The sequence below is a fragment of the Lytechinus pictus genome, chromosome 5 (assembly GCF_037042905.1).
Source record: "Lytechinus pictus isolate F3 Inbred chromosome 5, Lp3.0, whole genome shotgun sequence".
Classification (NCBI taxonomy): domain Eukaryota; kingdom Metazoa; phylum Echinodermata; class Echinoidea; order Temnopleuroida; family Toxopneustidae; genus Lytechinus; species Lytechinus pictus.
Window position 1 is genome coordinate 17,592,024 of NC_087249.1, and position 21,164 is coordinate 17,613,187.

General features: G+C 35.4%; 1 protein-coding gene across 1 annotated transcript in view; it reads right to left on the reverse strand.

Moving 5' to 3' along the window:
* Positions 1-21,164, reverse strand: part of LOC129262336 (peroxisomal multifunctional enzyme type 2-like) — a 39,138-nt gene that overhangs the window by 7,637 nt on the left and 10,337 nt on the right. Inside the window, exons 7-19 of the mRNA XM_054900441.2 lie at positions 20,708-20,830; positions 18,279-18,395; positions 17,312-17,377; positions 16,769-16,834; positions 15,499-15,614; positions 13,865-13,943; positions 11,806-11,960; positions 10,432-10,555; positions 9,884-9,990; positions 9,382-9,517; positions 8,424-8,530; positions 2,615-2,701; positions 100-186 (exon numbers count right to left, since the gene is read on the reverse strand). Of these exons, the coding sequence (XP_054756416.2) occupies positions 100-186; positions 2,615-2,701; positions 8,424-8,530; positions 9,382-9,517; positions 9,884-9,990; positions 10,432-10,555; positions 11,806-11,960; positions 13,865-13,943; positions 15,499-15,614; positions 16,769-16,834; positions 17,312-17,377; positions 18,279-18,395; positions 20,708-20,830 (1,370 nt within the window). The remainder of the gene's footprint in view (positions 1-99; positions 187-2,614; positions 2,702-8,423; positions 8,531-9,381; positions 9,518-9,883; positions 9,991-10,431; positions 10,556-11,805; positions 11,961-13,864; positions 13,944-15,498; positions 15,615-16,768; positions 16,835-17,311; positions 17,378-18,278; positions 18,396-20,707; positions 20,831-21,164) is intronic.

Sequence of the window (21,164 nt, forward strand, 5' to 3'; positions counted from 1 at the left end):
TTAATACAGACTATGCAGCTCTAGAAGCCAAAAGAAATGCATATGTATCAACATCACAACTTCTTTCTTTAATCAATCATCATCCACATGCATCCTTACCTGATTTCCTGCAGCATTTGTCAGCTCAGCTCCACCATGCAGATCCACGTAAGCTCCGGATATACACACAGCTCCAGTCTCGGCAACCTGATAAACAAAACAACAAACAGAACTTTAAGTCGCTGTAAACTTCTTGAGGACCCTACTCGGCACCGTTTTTTCAACAATTCTCAGATTTCAGCATAGACAAAAAAATGCAGAATGCTGTTGTGAATGATACTGAGCACGATTTCTACTCAGTATCTTTTCCTTGTTACAACGATCAAAGAGATAATTAACTGAACAAGGAAAAATTCTTTATCCCCGAAAAAGGTAGTGCTTAACCCTAAAAAGACTTGGGGGCCGATTCATCAAAAAATGTTGACCGCGTCACTCGCTGACTTTTTACTTTCAAGCCTTGCGCGACTTTTGAGACCAAAATTGCGACCCCCGAATACACGGTTCCGAAATTACGCAAGTGCATGCAGACCCCAAATTGCAAAAAAAGCGTCATGTACAAAGCCAATGCAATTTTTTAGCCCAAAGTCATAAATGTATCATTATTTTTCCTTTTACTGATTAAAATGAATTAATTTCATCTTGTTTATGGTCAAAATAAAGTAACTGACAATTTCCATTGAAAAAACAAAAAGTCGAAAAACAAAGAAATACATAAGAAATTTAGAAAACAATAACAGGCATAAGAAAATATATATGATGTTGTGTTTTTTTTTAAGTTGAATTAAGAAGGGGGTGAGTTTCCATAAATATGGGTTCCACACACAATATATAGTATATATCAGTGGTTCAAACAGATAGCATGTCACAAAAATCCTCTGCCTTCTCGATATTTTGCTTTGAAAGTGTATGAAATTAGCCTCCTGTCAGAGCCCGAGAGACGAGTGTACTGAAAAATCACTCTGAGTGTGACGTCACGGATGGGAATTTAGTATAAGAGGCACCCGGATGTAATACAGAAATGCTATGCAGAGAGAGAAAGATGATTTTACAATTTTTTTGCAAAGCAACTCAAATCAAACAAATAGGAATCATATGTACAAATCTTTACTTTCCCTGTATAAAAAATAGTATGAATAACTATCATGAACTCTTAAATCATGATGTAAGATTGCAAACAGTGAGTTATTGAATGATATTTTCACTATTTCTCATTTATTTTATCACGATGTTCCATCAAGTGAGTAGCTGGAAAGTAGAGCCATCGGCTAGCTCAGCTCAGCGCGCGCTGCACGCCTATACAATACTAGAACACACAACACCCAGGCACTGAGTGTACTGTAGTGGTCAGGTATGTCGACCCGCAGTTCATGACCATGCAGCGATCCCCTGACCCCCTGACGTCTTTTTCTTCTTTCCTTTTGTCTTGACTCCACTTTTATATCCTCTCGATCATTTCCACTCATAGCTCATTCCACAGAACAATCTTGAATCAAACTTACTATTCTTCTCGGCCTTCAGAGTTGTTTTCTATATTTAATTACGCTAGAGGTCACCGTCACACATACAAACGCAATTCGTAAGTGAGTTCAAGACAGCAAGAAAGGTATGCGGTACGCATACAGTAGCTCGACAGCTAGCTGCGCCGGAGCGGGCGGCCGGTCGGCACAGAGCAATTCCGCAACCAACTGTTTTTTGCAAGAGCCGCGTCACACGAGGATAAATATGTCATAATAACACGTCTGCTACGTTATCGACTGGTGAGAAGATCTCGTTCAAATTTCATATTATTCGCCTTGAAATTATTCCTTCAGGGTCTATGGTATCATTCTGAGGGAATTTACATATTTGAATTAATAGTACGGCCATAAATATACTTTTAATCATTTCCTCTTTGCAAGTTCTCTGGCTCGCAGATACAACTTCAACTGCAGTTTATTCCATAATGACTTGTTTCGCCACGGACACAGTCCCGAACGAAAACAAGGCATTATAATATTCTAAATTCGCTACAAAGAAGAAAAGTTTAACAATGTAGGGACATATTATTGACTATATGACTTTGAATAATATTACTTCCTTTCAATATCGTTCACATAAAATCAATAGCGATGAAATGAAGTTTTGACACAAAAGTAAATATGAAGGCGTACGTGCATAGTACACAATACGCCAGTGCCTTGTTTACTACACCGGGACCGAATACCCCCCGTGACGTCACAGTCAGAGAACACCCGTCTCGGTAGGCATTGCAGGAGCGAACTCAGGGAAAATGGGTAGGGATAAATCGTTCAAATTCACTATTTTGAAGAAAAAAAATTGGGTGGTCGAATCACCTCTTAGTGTTTGGGGGGTTGTAAGGTTGCTATTAATGTAAATATCTCAATATTTGGACTTGTCTTCTTAATTCAACTTTAAAGTTCATTTGATCAGATCCCTGTGTTGAGTATACTTGTCAACCAATCTCTCACAATGCAAACCATGGAGTGATTTCACAATGAGGGCCCATGTATTATTAAGAAACACACACACACTTGAGAGAACAATGTACACCAACTCCGGGACGGAAATGACATACCTTACTCTGGAAATGGATTCTGCTACCTTCCTGCCACATATCGGTCTGTATGGTCTGACCAGGGAGAACGGGCTTAGAGAAACGAACCTGATATCATTGATGAGAGGGGGAGGAGGAGGGGGGAGAGAAAGGAGAAGGGAAAGATTGGGACAAGGGGAAAGGGGGAAAAAGAGGGGGAGGAAGAAAACAAAGAGAGAGTGTGTAGAAGACAGGAAAATGTAAGACAGGAGGTGCAAGATACAAAGACATAGAGAAAAAGGCAAGGCAGACGGTGCAAGGGCAACATTGGGAGATTAAGACGGAGGGGAGAAGGTGAGGAGAGACAGACAAAAGAAAAAGAAAAATTAGATGGAAAATAATGTAATAAAATAATCTCAACAACTTAACCTTATTCTTCTCATTTTACAGACAATCGTTGAATAATCTGACCAGAAATATTTACTTTATAGTAATAATTGAGTACAATTAGATTGAATATTACATATTCAAAGACTATACAGTCCATCAACAAAAAAAAGAATTTCATCCAGTTATCATAACTTAATCACAGATACAATAGACAAATGACACATCATTGTAAAGCTTAGAATCTCCTCTGTCACCTAGTATAACTTGTATGATTCTTCATTCCCCCGTGAGTATAAATACTTCGAAAAAATGATACCAAAATGTCAGTTGACGGGCGGTATCTGAATTTCAAAAAGAAAATGCAGTATGCGGGAGACAAGGCATATAGTCTGGTCTGTTAGCGGAATTATGTGGACACGGTGGACAAAAGCATGATTTTTTCTCCAGACCTTTGTTTATGTATGAGAATTAAAAATGGGGTATGCTCCAAAAAATCTGGCTGCAGGAACAGTGAAAAAATGGGTGAAAATGTCAGAATTTATGAGTTTAGATTGGTCTGATATATAGACTAGCGCTAGTGCAAAACTCAATTGCAGTGCATTATTTTGCATTGGTTTAGTTCTTGAATTCAGACCCTTTTTGAACAGATATTCTGTTTGTCCTCATCTCAATGCACTAAATATCTGAATGCAGATGCTAAACAAGCCGAAGGGTGGCGGTGGAGGGGGTTGAATGTTGGTGTGTATGTACATATTTTGGTCTTGGGGTAAAGATGTGCAAGACACATTTTTTTGCATGTGTTGGAAATTGTGTTGCCATGGTAACAGTGTATTATGGCAAAAATAAGGTACAAATCTTGCAGTTAGAACTATACTCCCTCTGTTGTCACCCGATTCTCATGAAATTTGGCACACACATTGGTCTTGAGGTGAAGATGTCTAAGACACATTTTGTGTGTCTTTCAAAAATCTTGTTACCATGGTAACAACATATTATTTGGTGAAAATTGGGGAAAAAATTACAATTCAAACTGCTTCATCAGTTTTAAATCAATTCTCATGAAATTTGACACACACATTGGTATTAGAGTAAAGATGTACAAGGCACTTTCTGTATGTGTTTCATAAATTGTGTTGCCATGGTAACAACATATTATATGGCAAAATTTAGGTAAAAACCTTGCAATTTGAACAACTTCATCAGTTTTGAACCATTTCTCATGAAATTTGGCTCATACATTTGCTTTGAGGTAAAGATGTGCAAGAACCATTTTATGTGTGCATTTGTCAGAGTATATTGCCATGGTAACCACATATGATAGCCAGAAATGCAGGAAAACTCATTGTGGATCAAACAACTTCCCCTTTTTTTAGTCAGTGCTCATAAAAGTTGGAAGAAATATTCATCTTTGGGTAAAGATTCATATTAAATTCTAAACTGCATTAAAACATATGAGTGTGGGGGTATTAATCACCTTCAGTAATATTTATAGGTTTTGGGGGAGGAGCGGGATTGGTCCTTAAAATCTGACCTCAAAATAAAGGTTAAAGGCGGTGTCCATTAACACTCTTGAAATAAGCATCCCCTCAAGGGCATAGGCTGGGGGGTACACTGAGTGAATGTGAAACCTTCCGCTCTGGCAAAGGAGTTCCAACACTGGCAAGCAAAACAAAATGTGTACCCCTTCTACTTTCAACGGCTGATTTTCCAAACCTTAGTTCCACCTTCCCAAGATGTGCACCCCTCCCCATACCACTTCTATCTCCCTATGCTCAATCAGTCTACGCCTTTGCCCCTCAGGGGTCTTTGTATTTTAAAGCGAGACATTACTCCCTTTTTTTTTTTGGGGGGGGGGTCTTTAGAAAATTACCTCATAAAAGTAAAAGTTAAAGGATTATGACTAAGAACTTAACCCCCCCCCCCCCGCAAACAAATGGGGCTGATATATTTTTTGAGCAGAAAAATGCCCCCCCCCCCCCCATTAAAAGGTAAGAAGATTCATTTGCACTTCAGAGTTCAGACCATTCATTTGATGTTTAATGCATTCTGCTTTGGTAAAAAATTGTTTACAGTAGCCAATTAATCATTGTTTATTTATATTCTCATACTCAGTCTTTTATTCATATTCCATTCCTACTCTTTCTCTTTAACTATATCACATCACTCTTGATTTTGAGCTTCACCATACCATCTTATGTTTCCTCTCTCCTTTTTTTACCCTCTCTTCTCTCCAAGTATATTTTTTCTGACATATTATAAAGTGAACCTTTAATCATGCAACTAATTATAGAAATATATATATGTATATACAAAAATCTCTGCACTTGTTTTAGAAATTCACTTGCAAATCCATGACTCAATAGCATACCATATCAAAAATATGCATATGTGCACAATAATTTTTTGCCTTCAATTTTATTTCATTTAATTTTTTCAGTATAATTGTCAAAAAATGAATATTATGTTTCAGTAGCAAAATTGTTGGATGCAAGATCTGACTGTCACAAAAAATGCAAATAATTTTGCATTGGAGTAAGGACGAACGTATTCACTGTTCATTGAGCAAATGATGACTTTTATTTCTCGACATATATTCTAGTCATATCCCTTTCAGATGGTGGTAACTGCAGGAATGGGAAAACTCAGTGATATAACTAAAATTTTCACAGAGGATTTTCGGAAAACAACTAAATCCATTTTTTTTCAAGCAACAGTTATTCCATTCTGAATGCTGCAACTATGAATTTGATGCACCTTTACCGAAATATAATATCATGACAGCCATTTCTTCAATTCTTTAAACTAGACATTAAATATAGCTAATAGTATTATTTAGGACAGAGTGTAGCCAAAATAGAGTTTAGAAGATTATGAAGAAATTAATAAATGTCATGGTATTATATTTCAGTGTAGGTGTAAGCATTCAAAATGGAATAATTGTTGCTAGATAATAATGAATTAAAATAGCAAAAAAAAATGTACTTAGAGAGGGAGAAAAAGAGGGGGGGGGAACAAAACAAGAAGGTATGGTAAAGCTCTAAAGTGCAAAAAGTGATGTAAGAAAGTCAGAGTAAACACTGAAATGAACAAAGACTGAGTAGAAGGAGATAAATAAAACTTTGATTAATTGGGCACCGGAAATGATCTTTTATCAAACCAGAATGTTTTAGGCTTTAAATTAATACGCTGAAGTGTAAAGGATTTTTCTTCCCCCCTTTTTTTTTTTTTGGGGGGGGGGTCAGTTCCTAGTTGTAATTATTTCCTTTTACTCTTTATGTGGCAATTTTCTAAAGGCCCCCCCCCCCCCAAAAAAAAAAAAAAAAAAAAAAAAAAAAATGGAAGGGGTGCTTTCTTTAAGAGTGTTTAAGTTCCTAATGGCCATGTCCTTTAACCTTCTATATGTTTATGTTGTCAGTTTTTAAGGACCTCCTCCGCCCCCCCCCAAAAAAAAGAACCTATAAATATTATTGAAGGTGATTAATACCATGAATACCCTGCGCTATTTTATGATGTTAAAGGGGAATCCAAACCAAATAAACACTTGTTTTTATGAGGAAAAGAAAAAATCAGACAATAGGTCAAAGTTTGAACAATATCGGACAAACCATAATAAAGTTGTGAATATATAAAAGTTGTAAACATTGGTAATCACTATATACCCATGAAGACTTCAAATTGGCCGCACATGTGATGTCATAATGATGTAAGGGAAGGACCACTCTTCCATGTACAGAAATAATTAATTGACTAAAATGTCTTTTTCAAAAGTTTTACTTCAAATTGTATCTTTCTTTCATGAGGACATAAAGCATTATACTAACAGGTTTATATTACGGCCCCAATGAAATTTAGGAGAAAACCAAAAATCAAAGTACAAGGCCAATGGGAAAGTTGTCCTTGCGGCCTCACCCCTTGTCATAATTTACTTACCCATTATCAATTTGAAATCTACATACTAGTAGCCTTAGGGATCTTAATTTTAAAGCAGCCATAACTTTATTTTGCTTGTCCGATTGCTTTCAAACTTTCACCATTCTTATTTTTCTCCTTTTCCACACAACATTTTATGACCAAGGCTGGATTCCCCTTTAACACTGAATGTGAATCTTTACCCAAAATGAATATTTGTGTAAACTTTTCTGAGTAGATTGATCCACAATTGATGAGTTTTCCCTGCATTTCTGGCTATATGTGGTTATGAAGGCAATGCACTCTCTGACAAATGAAAAAAAAAAGGTTCTTGCACACCTTTATCTCAAGGCCAATGTGTGAGCCATATCATGCATGAGAATTGGTTTGAAACTGATGAAGTAGTTCAAATTGCAAGGTTTTTACCTAAATTTTGCCATATAATATGTTGTTACCATGGCAACACAATTTCTGAAACAATCACAAAAAGTGCATGCCTTGTACATCTTTACTTTAATACCAATGTGTGTGCCAAATTTCATGAGAATTGATTTAAAACTGATGAAGCAGTTTGAATTGTAAGGTTTTTTCCCCAATTTTCACCAAATGTTATGTTGTTACCATGGCAACAAAATTTCCGAAAGACACACAAAATGTGTCTTAGACATCTTCACCTCAAGACCAATGTGTGTGCCAAATTTCATGAGAATCGGATGAAAACAGAGGAAGTAGTTCTAACTGCAAGATTTGTAACCTTATTTTGCCATAATACACTGTTACCATGGCAACACAATTTCCAACACATGCAAAAAAATGTGTCTTGCACATCTTTACACCAAGACCAAAATATGTACATACACACCAACATTCAACCCCCTCCACCGCCACCCTTCGGCTTGTTTAGCATCTGCATTCAGATATTTAGTGCATTGAGATGTGAGGACAAACAGAATATCTGTTCAAAAAGGGTCTGAATTCAAGAACTAAACCAATGCAAAATAATGCACTGCTATTGAGTTTTACACTAGCGCTAGTCTATATATCAGACCAATCTAAACTCATAAATTCTGACATTTTCACCCATTTTTTCTATGTTCCTGCAGCCAGATTTTTTGGAGCATACCCCATTTTTAATTCTTATACATAAACAAAGGTCTGGAGAGAAAATCATGCTTTTGTCCACTGTGTCCACAAGTAGGGTGTTTTTGACGCTAACAGACCGGACTAATATCTGTGATTGTCTTTATGTGAACCTGATTAGAACAATGGCCCAAATTTTACAAAGTGGTTTTCACCTTTGGTTTGGAACCATGACTTTTGTACATTTCATGGATTGATATAAAGAAAAAATCAAATGACAATTGCATGCTTTTGTTACACAGTAATAATTCATACTTTAAATGTTGCATCATTGATTGATAAGGTCACTGTTTATGTTAATCAAAGCATGATTTCTGACCAGAGATTCTAACCAAAATTTGTGAATTTTTAGCCAATGTGTTTATATCAACCACATGAAATACTTCCAATATGTAGCCAATTTCTTTTTTACCTTGATTGATTTAAACTTGGTCACATCATTATTGGCATACTGCTTCAAGACATGCCTACAGGCAAAGCCGAATGAGCAGAGTCCATGAAGAATCGGCTGCTTGAATCCTGAAATTGATTATAAGAACACATTATAATTCATATTCTCAGAGATGAAAAAAGCAAATCATTTTAAATATCCATATCTTACAAACGTATTTTCAGTGATACTTCGTGAATAAAATTGAATTTGGTCACCTTTCATGGTTATTATTATTCTCATTACAGATCTTCCATACTCTTATTCTAATTTTTGCTGAATGCATCTACAAGAACTCAGACAGATAAGGTTTCTACCTATTTTATTTATTTCTTTTTTATGGGGGGGATTCAACAGCTAAGAAGTGGTTTTCTATCACACAGAACAAAAATAAGGAACAAATTGGAAACCTATCCTTTTTCATTCAGGCATTATAATTGTAAATTTTACCATTTTCAAAAGATTGTGGGTTGATTCTTTCATACATTATGTTTTCATTTTATATAAAAATGAATTCAAAGTATGAATAAATAATATTTGTAATAGATTAAACCTAGCCTGAATATGAGTTTATATAGTCATTTCTTTCATATGCAGGGTAACCGATTCAAAAGGCCAGGCTTAAGTGTTTTACAAATTTTACTACCATTAGAAAAACGGTTGTAAAAAAACCCTTTCCAAAAATTACTGAAATCTAAAATTTCACATCTTTACACCCATGAAATGCCTATCTATTTCCCATATTTTAATTCATTCTGATTCAGTTGGAAAATAACAAGAAAATTAATATTCCTCTCTTTATTGACTGTGAAATGTTTTTTATTATACTTTATATCACACTTGCTTTTCCTACATGAATGTCTTCATGAAAAACTACATTATTGTGCATATTGTCAATGTCGATGTTCACAACAATAAGCTTTGGGCATTTTTATTTCACCTCCCATAGCAGCAAAGGACGGATCAATATGAAGAGGATTGTAATCTCCGCTAAGCCTGTAGAGGGCGGCCTGATCTACAGACGTCTTCTCTTTCATAGAGGCATCGGGTTCACGGGATGGTGCTTTCACAGTTTCCTGTCAAATGGTACATTATTAATGGTAAATCAAGATTTTCATTTCATTTAATAGAATTCTTGTATTTAACATTTTGTTGATACATGTAAGCTGTGAAAACTTCTTATCACAAAATCTAAAATATTTGGGTGCAGCTCACAAAAGTGGGCAAAATGGCAATATGAACAAATGGTATTAGTAGATGAACTATATATAGACAATGTAGGATAAGACCGTGCAGGATGAGACAAGCTGGTGTCCACCAAATGGCAATTTAACACAAGAATGACTATATTAAAGCATCATAGGGATAGGACTATAACAGTTTTGTATAATCTTTACATTCACACATCAAGAGTGTAATATGCAGCATGAGATAGGATATACCTTGAGGTGAGGAGAGGATCGTTTTCCTCCAAAACCTCCGGCTCCAACTAGAAAAACCACGTTCTGATTGACGACGACCAGCTCACCGTTATCATCGTAGGAGTTCACTGAAAAGAAAAGAGTAACAGACGGTGTACCCGAGTTTTACTGCACTTATTGCACAGATGGAATACACTTATTTACTTATTTGTCTTTTTTTTATCACTTTTTACGTCATCAAACATTTATGCAGCCTTGCAAAATAACTTTTTTAATTTACAACAGCTGCATTTCAGATTCCTCAAACCACAAAAATCACAATAACATTTCAAAAATGCTGTATGTTAAAGACCTACATGTAATAATTTCGATAATGAACATGAACATGGGTTAAAGAATTTACTGTTATAACACGAATCGTTCTAACCCTACTAGTCTGGGATATTTTAGTCTTTTAAGTCTGCGGTCGGGGGTAAAAAATCCTGACTGTGGATGACCTTTCAAAGAGATGTTCTTAGTATGGTGTACCTGTACATCATCATTAGCATGGTAGTCCATTGAATACATACCATTTGTGATGATGAGGGCGCCAGACTTCTTGTCCACGATGTCCACCACCATCGGTTTGTTGGTGAGTTTCATGGACGCACTCAATGGTTTCTTGAGTTCTAAATATTGCTCACCATGGAGGATCTACACCAGGGTATAGAGTGATGGGAAAGGGGAGATAAAAAGGGAACTTTCAACACAGTACAGACGGTTCAAGAACAGAGAGAATGCATTGTCAGAAGCCCGTCTTGACAAAAAACAACCAAGGAGTGTTTGTGGAAAAAATTGGTGAATCAACACAGCAGTATAGTCCTTGGACAAAACAACATATTTGCAAGTTTTCGTCAGCTCTGAAACTTGGGACGAAACTGCAGTTAACATTGACCAATTTTCAACAAAGACATCCCAGCTGTTCTTTATCATTTGACAGGCATTTTCAATACATTTACTGTGTTCTTGAATCATCCGTATGTTGAAGAGCGAAAACTCCCTATTGAAGCATCAAACACATCCCCCTAAGATGATTATCCATTGTTCCATTAACCCTGTTGAAAACGGAATTCTCTAATTCAAAAATACTTTCTTGTTAGGGACCTATCAGTTTCTGTAGGCAACAGCTTTATAGAGCCTGTCTAAGGCTTTCTTGGTAAATGGCCAGTAATGTGAATGATACTCCAGCAGGGTGCTACATAAGCACTTGCCTGACTGCCCAGGGCAAGTAAAGTTAGAGTCGGGCAAGTGTTTTGAAGTAAAGACCAAAACAACTTGCCCGAATTGGGCAAGCAAAATTCTCACAGTAGAATGACCAAAATTAGGGTCTATATGATATGATATTGACCCTAATTTTGGTCATGGCAGGTAAGATAAAATCACTTTGGAAAAAGAAATGCAATAACAAGGTAGATCAGTTCATGTCAAAAGAGAGAAAAAGGTCAATTCTTTATAAAACCGCAAAACTTTCTTTTGAAGAGGTAAAACTTTTTTTTTCAAGGATTTTTTCAGGCAAGTGAAATAGAATTTTGGGCAAGTACATGTATATTCCAACTATTTCAAAATTTACTTGCCCGACCGGGCAATTGCCTCTAAAAAGTTATGTAGCACCCTGCTCCAGTATCATTAAAGTATCATCTAAACTTTAAATCTTACATACATGTGTATGTAATAACTGGTGAATCCTTTTTTTATCAGTCGCTGATTCTTTGTGAAAATCTAGTTTATAGAATACTTAAGATACCTAGCACCCCCTCAGAATAATTTCTTTCATCTTTCTTTATAATGGACTTTTGAGCATGTTTCTTATAAATTTAGTGAATACATATTACAAAGATACAGAAAAATTATATTCTGGAATTTTCAGCATGCTTGAGAAACTTAACAATAAGACAACCATTTACCCTTGTCACATCGATGGTCTGTAATCCTGGGACGGAGGTTAGGTTTGATAGTCCAGCAAATGCTGGGATTACTCCAAATGTAGGCAGTACACAGAAATCTTCGTTCAACTCAAACAGGAACTTAAGGTAGTCTGGCTGGGTGGTTGATACACCAACTACAATGTAGGAAAAATAAAGAATGTTGAGTTTATTGTTGATCATTGTGGTAGTATATCAAAATAGCTGATGACATAGCTTATGAACTAATATTAATGTTGAGTTTACAATGCATTGATGGTTAAGACATAGATGGAAACAACTTCAAGATTTTAATTAATCTGCTTTTATTACTCCTTAAACTGGCAACAACCATATGTTTTTAAAGGTCAAGTCCATCCCAGAAAAATAAAGATTCGAATAAGAGAAAAATCAAACTAGCATAACGCTGAAAATTTCATCAACATTGGATATTAAATAAGAAAGTTATGACCTTTTAAAGTTTTGTATATTTTTCACAAAACAGTGATACGCACAACTCAGTGACATGCAAATTAGACAGTCGATGATGTCCCTCACTCACTATTTCTTTTGTTTTTTATTGTTTGAATTATACAATATTTCATTTGTTACAGATTTGACAATAAGGACCAACTTGACTGAACCATATAATATTAAACAATGCTAATTCCACACGTTCAGAGAAAATTAGTCTTTGTTTCACTTGACAATGGGGAGAAAATTAGAATATTTCATATTTCACATAATAAAATACAAAAGAAATAGTGAGTGGATGATGTCATCAGTCTCCTCATTTGCATACCGACCAGGATGTGCATATAACTATTTTGTGAAATTAAGCGAAACTTTAAAATCTCATAACTTGTTTATTTTACATCCGATTTTGATGAAATTTTCAGTGTTATGTTTGTCGGATTTTTCTCTTTTTATTCAAATCAACTTTTTATTGGGGTGGACATGTCCTTTAATGAGTGATAAAGAAAAAATCATGATTCAAATTAATCTGATCTCACTCCTCAAATTGGCAATAATTATATTTTAAATGAGTGATAAAAAATGTAACACATAGAGGTAAAATACTTCATGATTAAACACACAGAGGTAAAATAATTCATGATTGAAATGAATCTGATCTCACTCATCAAATTGGCAACAATTACTACAAGTATTTTCAAATGAGTGATATATAACACACAGATGTAAAAAAAACTTCGTGATTCAAAGTAATTTGATTTCACTCCTTAAATTGGTAACAATTGTATTTTCCAATGAGTAATATGGAACTTCGAGATTTAAATCAATCTTCTTTTATTCCTTAAATTGGCAAGAACTACTGTATATTATTTTAATGAGTGACATGTAATTTAACCTTTAGAGAAATACAACTTTACAATTCAAATTAATCTGCTCTCACTCTGCAAATTGGCAATGATTGCAATGTTTTTACCCTCTTTCATAGTTTGAAAAAATAGAACAAATTAATGTAAAAAATACAAGTAGTTTCAGCTGAGAAGCATTCACATTTACATGTATATCATAACATGCATGTTATATGATGTAAGTCTGAATGAACAAACATGTCAAAATTTCATTTCAAAGTACCCATTTGCATCTTCAAACGTATTTCATTGTTGTCATTGCTTTGATAATAACAGAACAGAGATTTGATTTGTTGGTCTTACATACAAGCAGCACATTCACATAACATGTACTATATTCCACTAATTTACATTGGTCTGATAATGACATTGATCTTACATGCTTGATCAATGTAATATCAGGCACCACATTTTATACTCAAGTTTTAATACAATATGTATTCAGTTATCAAGCACCATTGAGGATGAAAATTTATGGAATATGAATAACATGACAAATTAGGGAGCTGCTGGCATGTGACATTAAGAACTTTAATCTTTGAAAAATCATAATTCTACTATTCTTTGATAGATTTTGGTCAAAGTTGCATTAATACTGTTTGTTATTAAAAGCTTTCTGCTTTTATAATAACCAACTTCACTTCAGGGTGGACTCCCCCTTTAAAACCACAATATGAACTTACCTCCAAGGGCATAGAGAATGACATCTCTGGATGTGTATTCAAAATCCAGAGACTGCATCTCGAACCCAATCGCTTTTGACTGTGGAGGAATTCATACAGTGATAGTTTTTAAAATATAGATTACTTTTCAAGATTTAGGTCACCACATCGGTTAAAATGAGTTAATTCTCTATTAGTAGTTGATTGAAACATTGATCACTGGAATTCATACTTACAAATTCATATAAATGTACAGACCATTCAACCATCCATCCATTCACTTATCATCGAGTGGGTGTTTCATAAAGCTGTTACAACTGATAAGTTACAACTGATTTTACAAGTGGCTGGTGACCCTTTCTCGTGCCACACAGTATATCCTTATGTAGCTGCCTTAGGTCCTAAGAACAGGGTTCCCACAGAAATTTGAAAACAGGATTCCATGACTTTTCTATGACTAAATTGCTGCTTTTCATGACTTCCCGTGACATCCCGGGAGTTATGAAGAAATTGGGATGTTACAAAACTGGAAAAAATGGAAATCATGAACACCAATTGTAATAGATTATGAGAGTTGTGAGACAAGACAAACTGGAAAGCTGCCATGACTTTTCACAAATTTTCCAAATTCCCTGACTTTTCCCTGACTTTCCATGACCACAAATTTTTCCAGGATTTTCCACGACTGTGCGAACCCTGTCAGAATATATGCTAGTCGCTCGTTAAGTTCGGACAGAATTTTACAAACAGCTTTATGAAACACCCACCGGATATGTTTTCATCGACCCCGGAGAGGTAAATGGGTGCCTGGCCTGGCAGGAATTTATTCCTTGAAACTTTTGAGTGCGTAAAAGTAGCTCAACTAAAGCCAGGGTAATTATACTGCGTTTATTTCATATCACTTAGAGACTTCTGATGAATAGGTATTAGGTGCTTCATGTATATAGGCAAATATAATTTTTACTAATCCATCCATCCATCTATCCATCCATCAATTCAGTTATCTATCTATCTACCAATCTATCTGACCATCTATTACCCTGTTCTATCCATTCATTAACTCATCTCTCATTCCACTCATTCATCAATCCATCAATGTATCCATCTGACCATCAACCTATCCATTCAACCATTCATTTTTTCTATCTCTCAAACAATTCATCTATCTATCAATCCATGTAGTTCATGTCATCCCACCATCCTTACATTTGACAGTATGAAGAAGAAAAAGAGTTACTCTTTCATATGAGCTACATGCAATTTTCAAAATTTTTAATTTTTGGAGAACAAATTATTCTGACGTACCTTGGCAAAAGAAAGCAAGTTACAAAAGTATCATTTGTTGTAAATGAGCAATGTATGTTCGTCATTTACATAGGCATCAATGCAATTTAACAGCATATTTTCTTCAATATCTTTCCACAGAACAATTATTTCCTCCCCAAATTTTGCTTGAACGTGCAACATACAAAGGGTGTTTTAGGATCAACAATAACTCAAATTTGACTGATGTGTCACTTGCTCCCTTTTGCCAAAGTTGGACAGTATTGTTTTAGCTATTAACACAGGTCCTTCACTTGCGACTTATTGGTTTTAAGGTGGTTGGTCACATTTGGGAAACCTGTTCACCATACAAACAAGGTACCGGTACCTACCGGATTGAACCCACCATCATCATCACCATCTCCACCTGTATCACTACTGGAGCTAGCTGGGGATTCCTCATCAGAAGATCCTGCATTGAAACTCTCCAACATTAACATCGTGGAGTCTGAAAAATAACCAAACAAAATGGACTCATATCAAAGCTCATATTCTGAACATTTAATTTATTTAAATCAAACTCAGGGGGAATGTTTCATGAAAGGACTTGTCTGATATTTTACCCAAAAAGTTCTGTTTTATCTCATAGTTGCCATAGGAACCATGCTTCTAAGCCAATCAAAATCAAGGAAAGTTTTCAGATCTGACATCTTGTCAGACAAAAATGTTTTGCTTGCATTTATTTCTGCGTTCAAAAACACAATACAAAAATATTTACAATTACAATATACAAAATAATTCACAATATAAACAATGTAGTCATATTACATGATAAATACAAATAAGGGTGTGAGTATAAAATGTTGATGAGATCTCTCTGGTCTAAATTTATGGTTTAACTCTCAATAGCTAAGCAAGACACAAACAGTACATAATCCATAACAATACAGGGTTCCATTTATCAACTCATTTGACATTCAAATCATGGGTGCGTTGTGGTCTAGTGGTTCTGACTCTCGCCTTTCAACAGAGGGTCATGGGTTCGAATCCTAGCTATGGCGTGTTTTCCTTCAGCAAGAAATTTATCCACACTGTGCTGCACTCAACCCAGGTGATGTAAATGGGTACCAGCAGGAAATAATTCCTCAAAAAGCTGTGTGCACCTGAATCGGTAGCCTAGCTTAGCTGGGTAATGATAATAGCAGGGCCCGCTGGGAGAACAGTTTTCGGAACTAAAGTGGCTACCCTGGGTAAATATACCGTTATTATTATTATTATTAGTCATTACTGTCAATCAAGAATAACTGTTAATAATTTTCTTTTCCATCAAAAGCAGAAAGAAAGAACAAAATAAACGTACCAATCATACCATTTGAAGCAACTTTTAAAATTTTTGGCTTCCTGTAATTTTAGCACAGATTTTAATGGATGTTATACTGGACATCAGGATACTGGTCTCAAGTGATATTCCTTTCGAGCAACATGCATTTGTAATTCAAAGGCTTGGTCCCTCTGCACTTACGGATGTAGAGAGGATGTAAAACGGAAAAGAATCTTGCCATCCATTCCAGGGCTCTTTTGTGCATTTTGGGGGCAAAATCGCCCAAGCCCCCGTTTTTTTTTTTGTTGTTGCTCGTCATATTAAAAGGGCCTTGTTCTTACCTTGCGAGCTTGATGGATAAGTGACCTTCCCATCAAAATTACAGATCTCTTCCCAGTTGTCACGAACTAAAATAGAAAAAAGGAAAAAAAAAAGATAAAAGACGATTAGATCTAAAGATAATTAATAGATAGAGAAATGCTGTCTTCGAAAGTTTACAAAACAATGCCTGGTCAAAGCAAAGTTAAAATCTTAAAAGGAATGATGAATTTGACATGTGCATGTACGTTTACTTGAATTTGGATGAAAACTCTGTAAATTGAATTTTTTCAGCCTACCAAAATAGCAAATAGTATACAAAGTGAAATAATAAAAAAACATTCACTATATTGTAAGTCAACTTTAGCAGAAGTTACATGTATATATTAATTAATCATATGAAATCTCTTGCACACTGATAAATATGAACTAATGTATTTTTTACAACATTTTACTTCAAAATTCAGAATGTACAAAATCACCACTACAAATTAATTTACATGTAGCAAATCTTGTATGAGAAAAAAACAGACAAAGTGAAATAAAAATTCATTTGGAACACTGACCCTGTTCAATTGTATATGGCTGATTAGGCTTCAGACAATTAGCACCTGCTGTCCTCTGCCATCGTACTGTGTCAAAATAGAGAAAATAGATGGAATTCTGAATTTAAAAAATAAATCAATGAGAAAAATGTGGAAATAATGTAGACTTGAACAACAGACAGCATCACAATTACATCAACTTCAGAAGATTTATGTCTCTACTGATTTAAGGATACGATACAAAAAAAACATATACATAAATTTATATTTATTCTGTGACATAAAGCCTGTGACATCTTATTCTTTTCTTTTACCTTGTTAATGCCAGCCTCATGTCAGATTCTATTTAAGGATATTTTTTTTTACTTCCTTGCCCTACTGAGAGGGCTAGTACATGCATTGGGATTAACCCTACCAGGGGATAGAAAATTGATGGAGGGGATTAAAACTGTTGTAGGAATTTGGGGTTTTGTTCTATTAGCCAAAACACAATATACCAGTATCACTTTTTACATTGCAATGTTAAAACCTGGAAAGTCGATGCCAAAAAATGTGATATCCCTATTAGGGCAAGGGTTTTATTCTCCTTTATTCCTTCCTTCTTTCTTTTCTTATCTTCTTTCTTTTTTACTATGTTTCTTTATTTCTTCCTTTCTATCTTTCTTTTTCCTTCCTTTCATGCTTTGTTACTTAGTTTGTTTCTTCAATGTCTGTCTTACATTCTTCCTTCCTCCATCTTTAATCTTTTTCCCCTTTCATTTCCTCTACCTTCTCTTCCCTTTCTCTCTTTCTTTTTCTCTTTCCTTCTTTTTCTCTCTACTTCTCTCTTTTTTCCTCTCCTTTTCTTTTTCCCCTCTCCCTCTTTCATTCTCTCTCGTTCTTATCTTTTCAACCTTTTCACCGTCTCTCATTTTCTATCTTTCTTCCCTTCCTCCTCCCTTTCTCTCACCTTCCCCTCTCTCTCTCTCTCTCCTTCCATCTTACTTACATTTAGCTGCCCATCCTGCTCCACATTCATAGATCCCTCCAGTTGATTTACAATCTTCATGACCGAGGTAGGCTACCATAGGAGCCACGTAGTCAGGCTTCAACTTCTCCAATATATCTGTAGCAAAATTGTAAGGAAAAACAGCAATAGTCCGTCCACTTTTACATCAAGGTCATTAACAATCAAAGTAGGTAAATGAGAGTATATAATGTGAAAGAGTGATGATATATATCAAAATAACAATAGGGTAATGAATTTTCAAAATTTTGATATTATGACATCACATGTAGTTGCCAATTTGTTATTTTGATAAAATTACCATGAACTGTAATTTTTCTTTGGTTCGTGACAAATTTATATATTTTGTTTATAATACAAATGTTCATACAAATTTATATATTTTGTCAGAATCATATATATGATGCACAAGTAATATCATTTTTAAAATGACAATTCATGGAAATGGTATTACATGACACAAGAGACCTGTGCAGTATGAATTTGCATGTGATGTCACAAAATTTAAACTTCAGAATTCCTCACTCTGTTGGATAATGGCAAAAAATTGTATATTTTCCTCACACATTTCTGCTTTGACAAAATCACATTTACACCAGTGTGAACGAGCAAACCCTTAAACACACTTGCTTAATCTGGAACCAGAAGTTCTGTACAAAGCTGTAAAAGCTGAAGCATTTACACCAGTGTGAACGAGCAAACCCTTAAACACACTTGCTTAATCTGGAACCAGAAGTTCTGTACAAAGCTGTAAAAGCTGAAGCATTTACACCAGTGTGAACGAGCAAACCCTTAAACACACTTGCTTAATCTGGAACCAGAAGTTCTGTACAAAGCTGTAAAAGCTGAAGCATTTACACCAGTGTGAACGAGCAAACCCTTAAACACACTTGCTTAATCTGGAACCAGAAGTTCTGTACAAAGCTGTAAAAGCTGAAGCATTTACACCAGTGTGAACGAGCAAACCCTTAAACACACTTGCTTAATCTGGAACCAGAAGTTCTGTACAAAGCTGTAAAAGCTGAAGCATTTACACCAGTGTGAACGAGCAAACCCTTAAACACACTTGCTTAATCTGGAACCAGAAGTTCTGTACAAAGCTGTAAAAGCTGAAGCATTTACACCAGTGTGAACGAGCAAACCCTTAAACACACTTGCTTAATCTGGAACCAGAAGTTCTGTACAAAGCTGTAAAAGCTGAAGCATTTACACCAGTGTGAACGAGCAAACCCTTAAACACACTTGCTTAATCTGGAACCAGAAGTTCTGTACAAAGCTGTAAAAGCTGAAGCATTTACACCAGTGTGAACGAGCAAACCCTTAAACACACTTGCTTAATCTGGAACCAGAAGTTCTGTACAAAGCTGTAAAAGCTGAAGCATTTACACCAGTGTGAACGAGCAAACCCTTAAACACACTTGCTTAATCTGGAACCAGAAGTTCTGTACAAAGCTGTAAAAGCTGAAGCATTTACACCAGTGTGAACGAGCAAACCCTTAAACACACTTGCTTAATCTGGAACCAGAAGTTCTGTACAAAGCTGTAAAAGCTGAAGCATTTACACCCGTGTGAACGAGCAAACCCTTAAACACACTTGCTTAATCTGGAACCAGAAGTTCTGTACAAAGCTGTAAAAGCTGAAGCATTTACACCAGTGTGAACGAGCAAACCCTTAAACACACTTGCTTAATCTGGAACCAGAAGTTCTGTACAAAGCTGTAAAAGCTGAAGCATTTACACCAGTGTGAACGAGCATCCCCTTAAACACACTTGCTTAATCTGGAACCAGAAGTTCTGTACAAAGCTGTAAAAGCTGAAGTATTGATTTTTTTTATACAAGGCACAAAATACAAATAGGTTACAAGAGCTCTCAATGGCTTTATTAATGAGGGATTAAACCAGTGCTTAGTTTTCAATATAAACTTTCAACTACTATTCAGAACAATGTACTTCCTGTTCATTCATCTATTCACACCTTCTCCCCAACTCCCAATGACCAACACTATTCAGTGCTGATTCCTGAATGCTGCTTTCAGATACTGGACCACTAATACAGGACGATATTGGGCACCTGTATTGAAATATCTGAAAATTCTCCTGCTCTTCCATCAAATGATTGAAGAGCAGAAGCATGTTACAAAATCAAAACTTTAGAAATTAAATATTTCTCTTATTAAATAATTCTTTGATGGAGTTTAGCCAAATGGCCTGGAGTGTTTCTCTCCTTTTTATGCTTTTATCAAAACCCATTTGAGCTCACGGCGAATGACTGAAAGTCCCCTTTAAACTAACCATACCAACAAAATACACACATGTCTGATGCAAAATACACAGGGAAACGCCGAGACACACTAGCTTACTACATTATCATAAACAAACGATACAAAAGACTAAAGCATAATGGATATTACCTGGTGGCATGATGTCTTGGGTGAGTCTCGAAGCTGCCACTGGGGCGATGGTATTGCAGAAGATGTTGTATTTGGCGCCCTCTCTTGACAGCGTATTACTCAGTCCAACCAAGCCAAGTTTGGCTGTGCAAAAATAATTGTAATCATGAAGGGGTATAATTGGATTAACCAAAACATTTCATAAAGAAATAAATAAATATAGATAAAGGAGGAAAATACTGAATAACGACAAACGCATACAAGTGATCAAAGGAGAGAGTTTGCATTTTTTCCCCTAACAACACAAGGAACAAATGGCAACCTCCTCAAAAAAAGAGAGAGATACAAATTAATAGGAATTAATATTAATATTAAGTTTTATGACCGATATTAATATTCTGGCCAAGATATATACATGTATCTCTCAATACTTTTTTACTGATCATACACTTATTTTTTCTGATTGATTGCCAATACA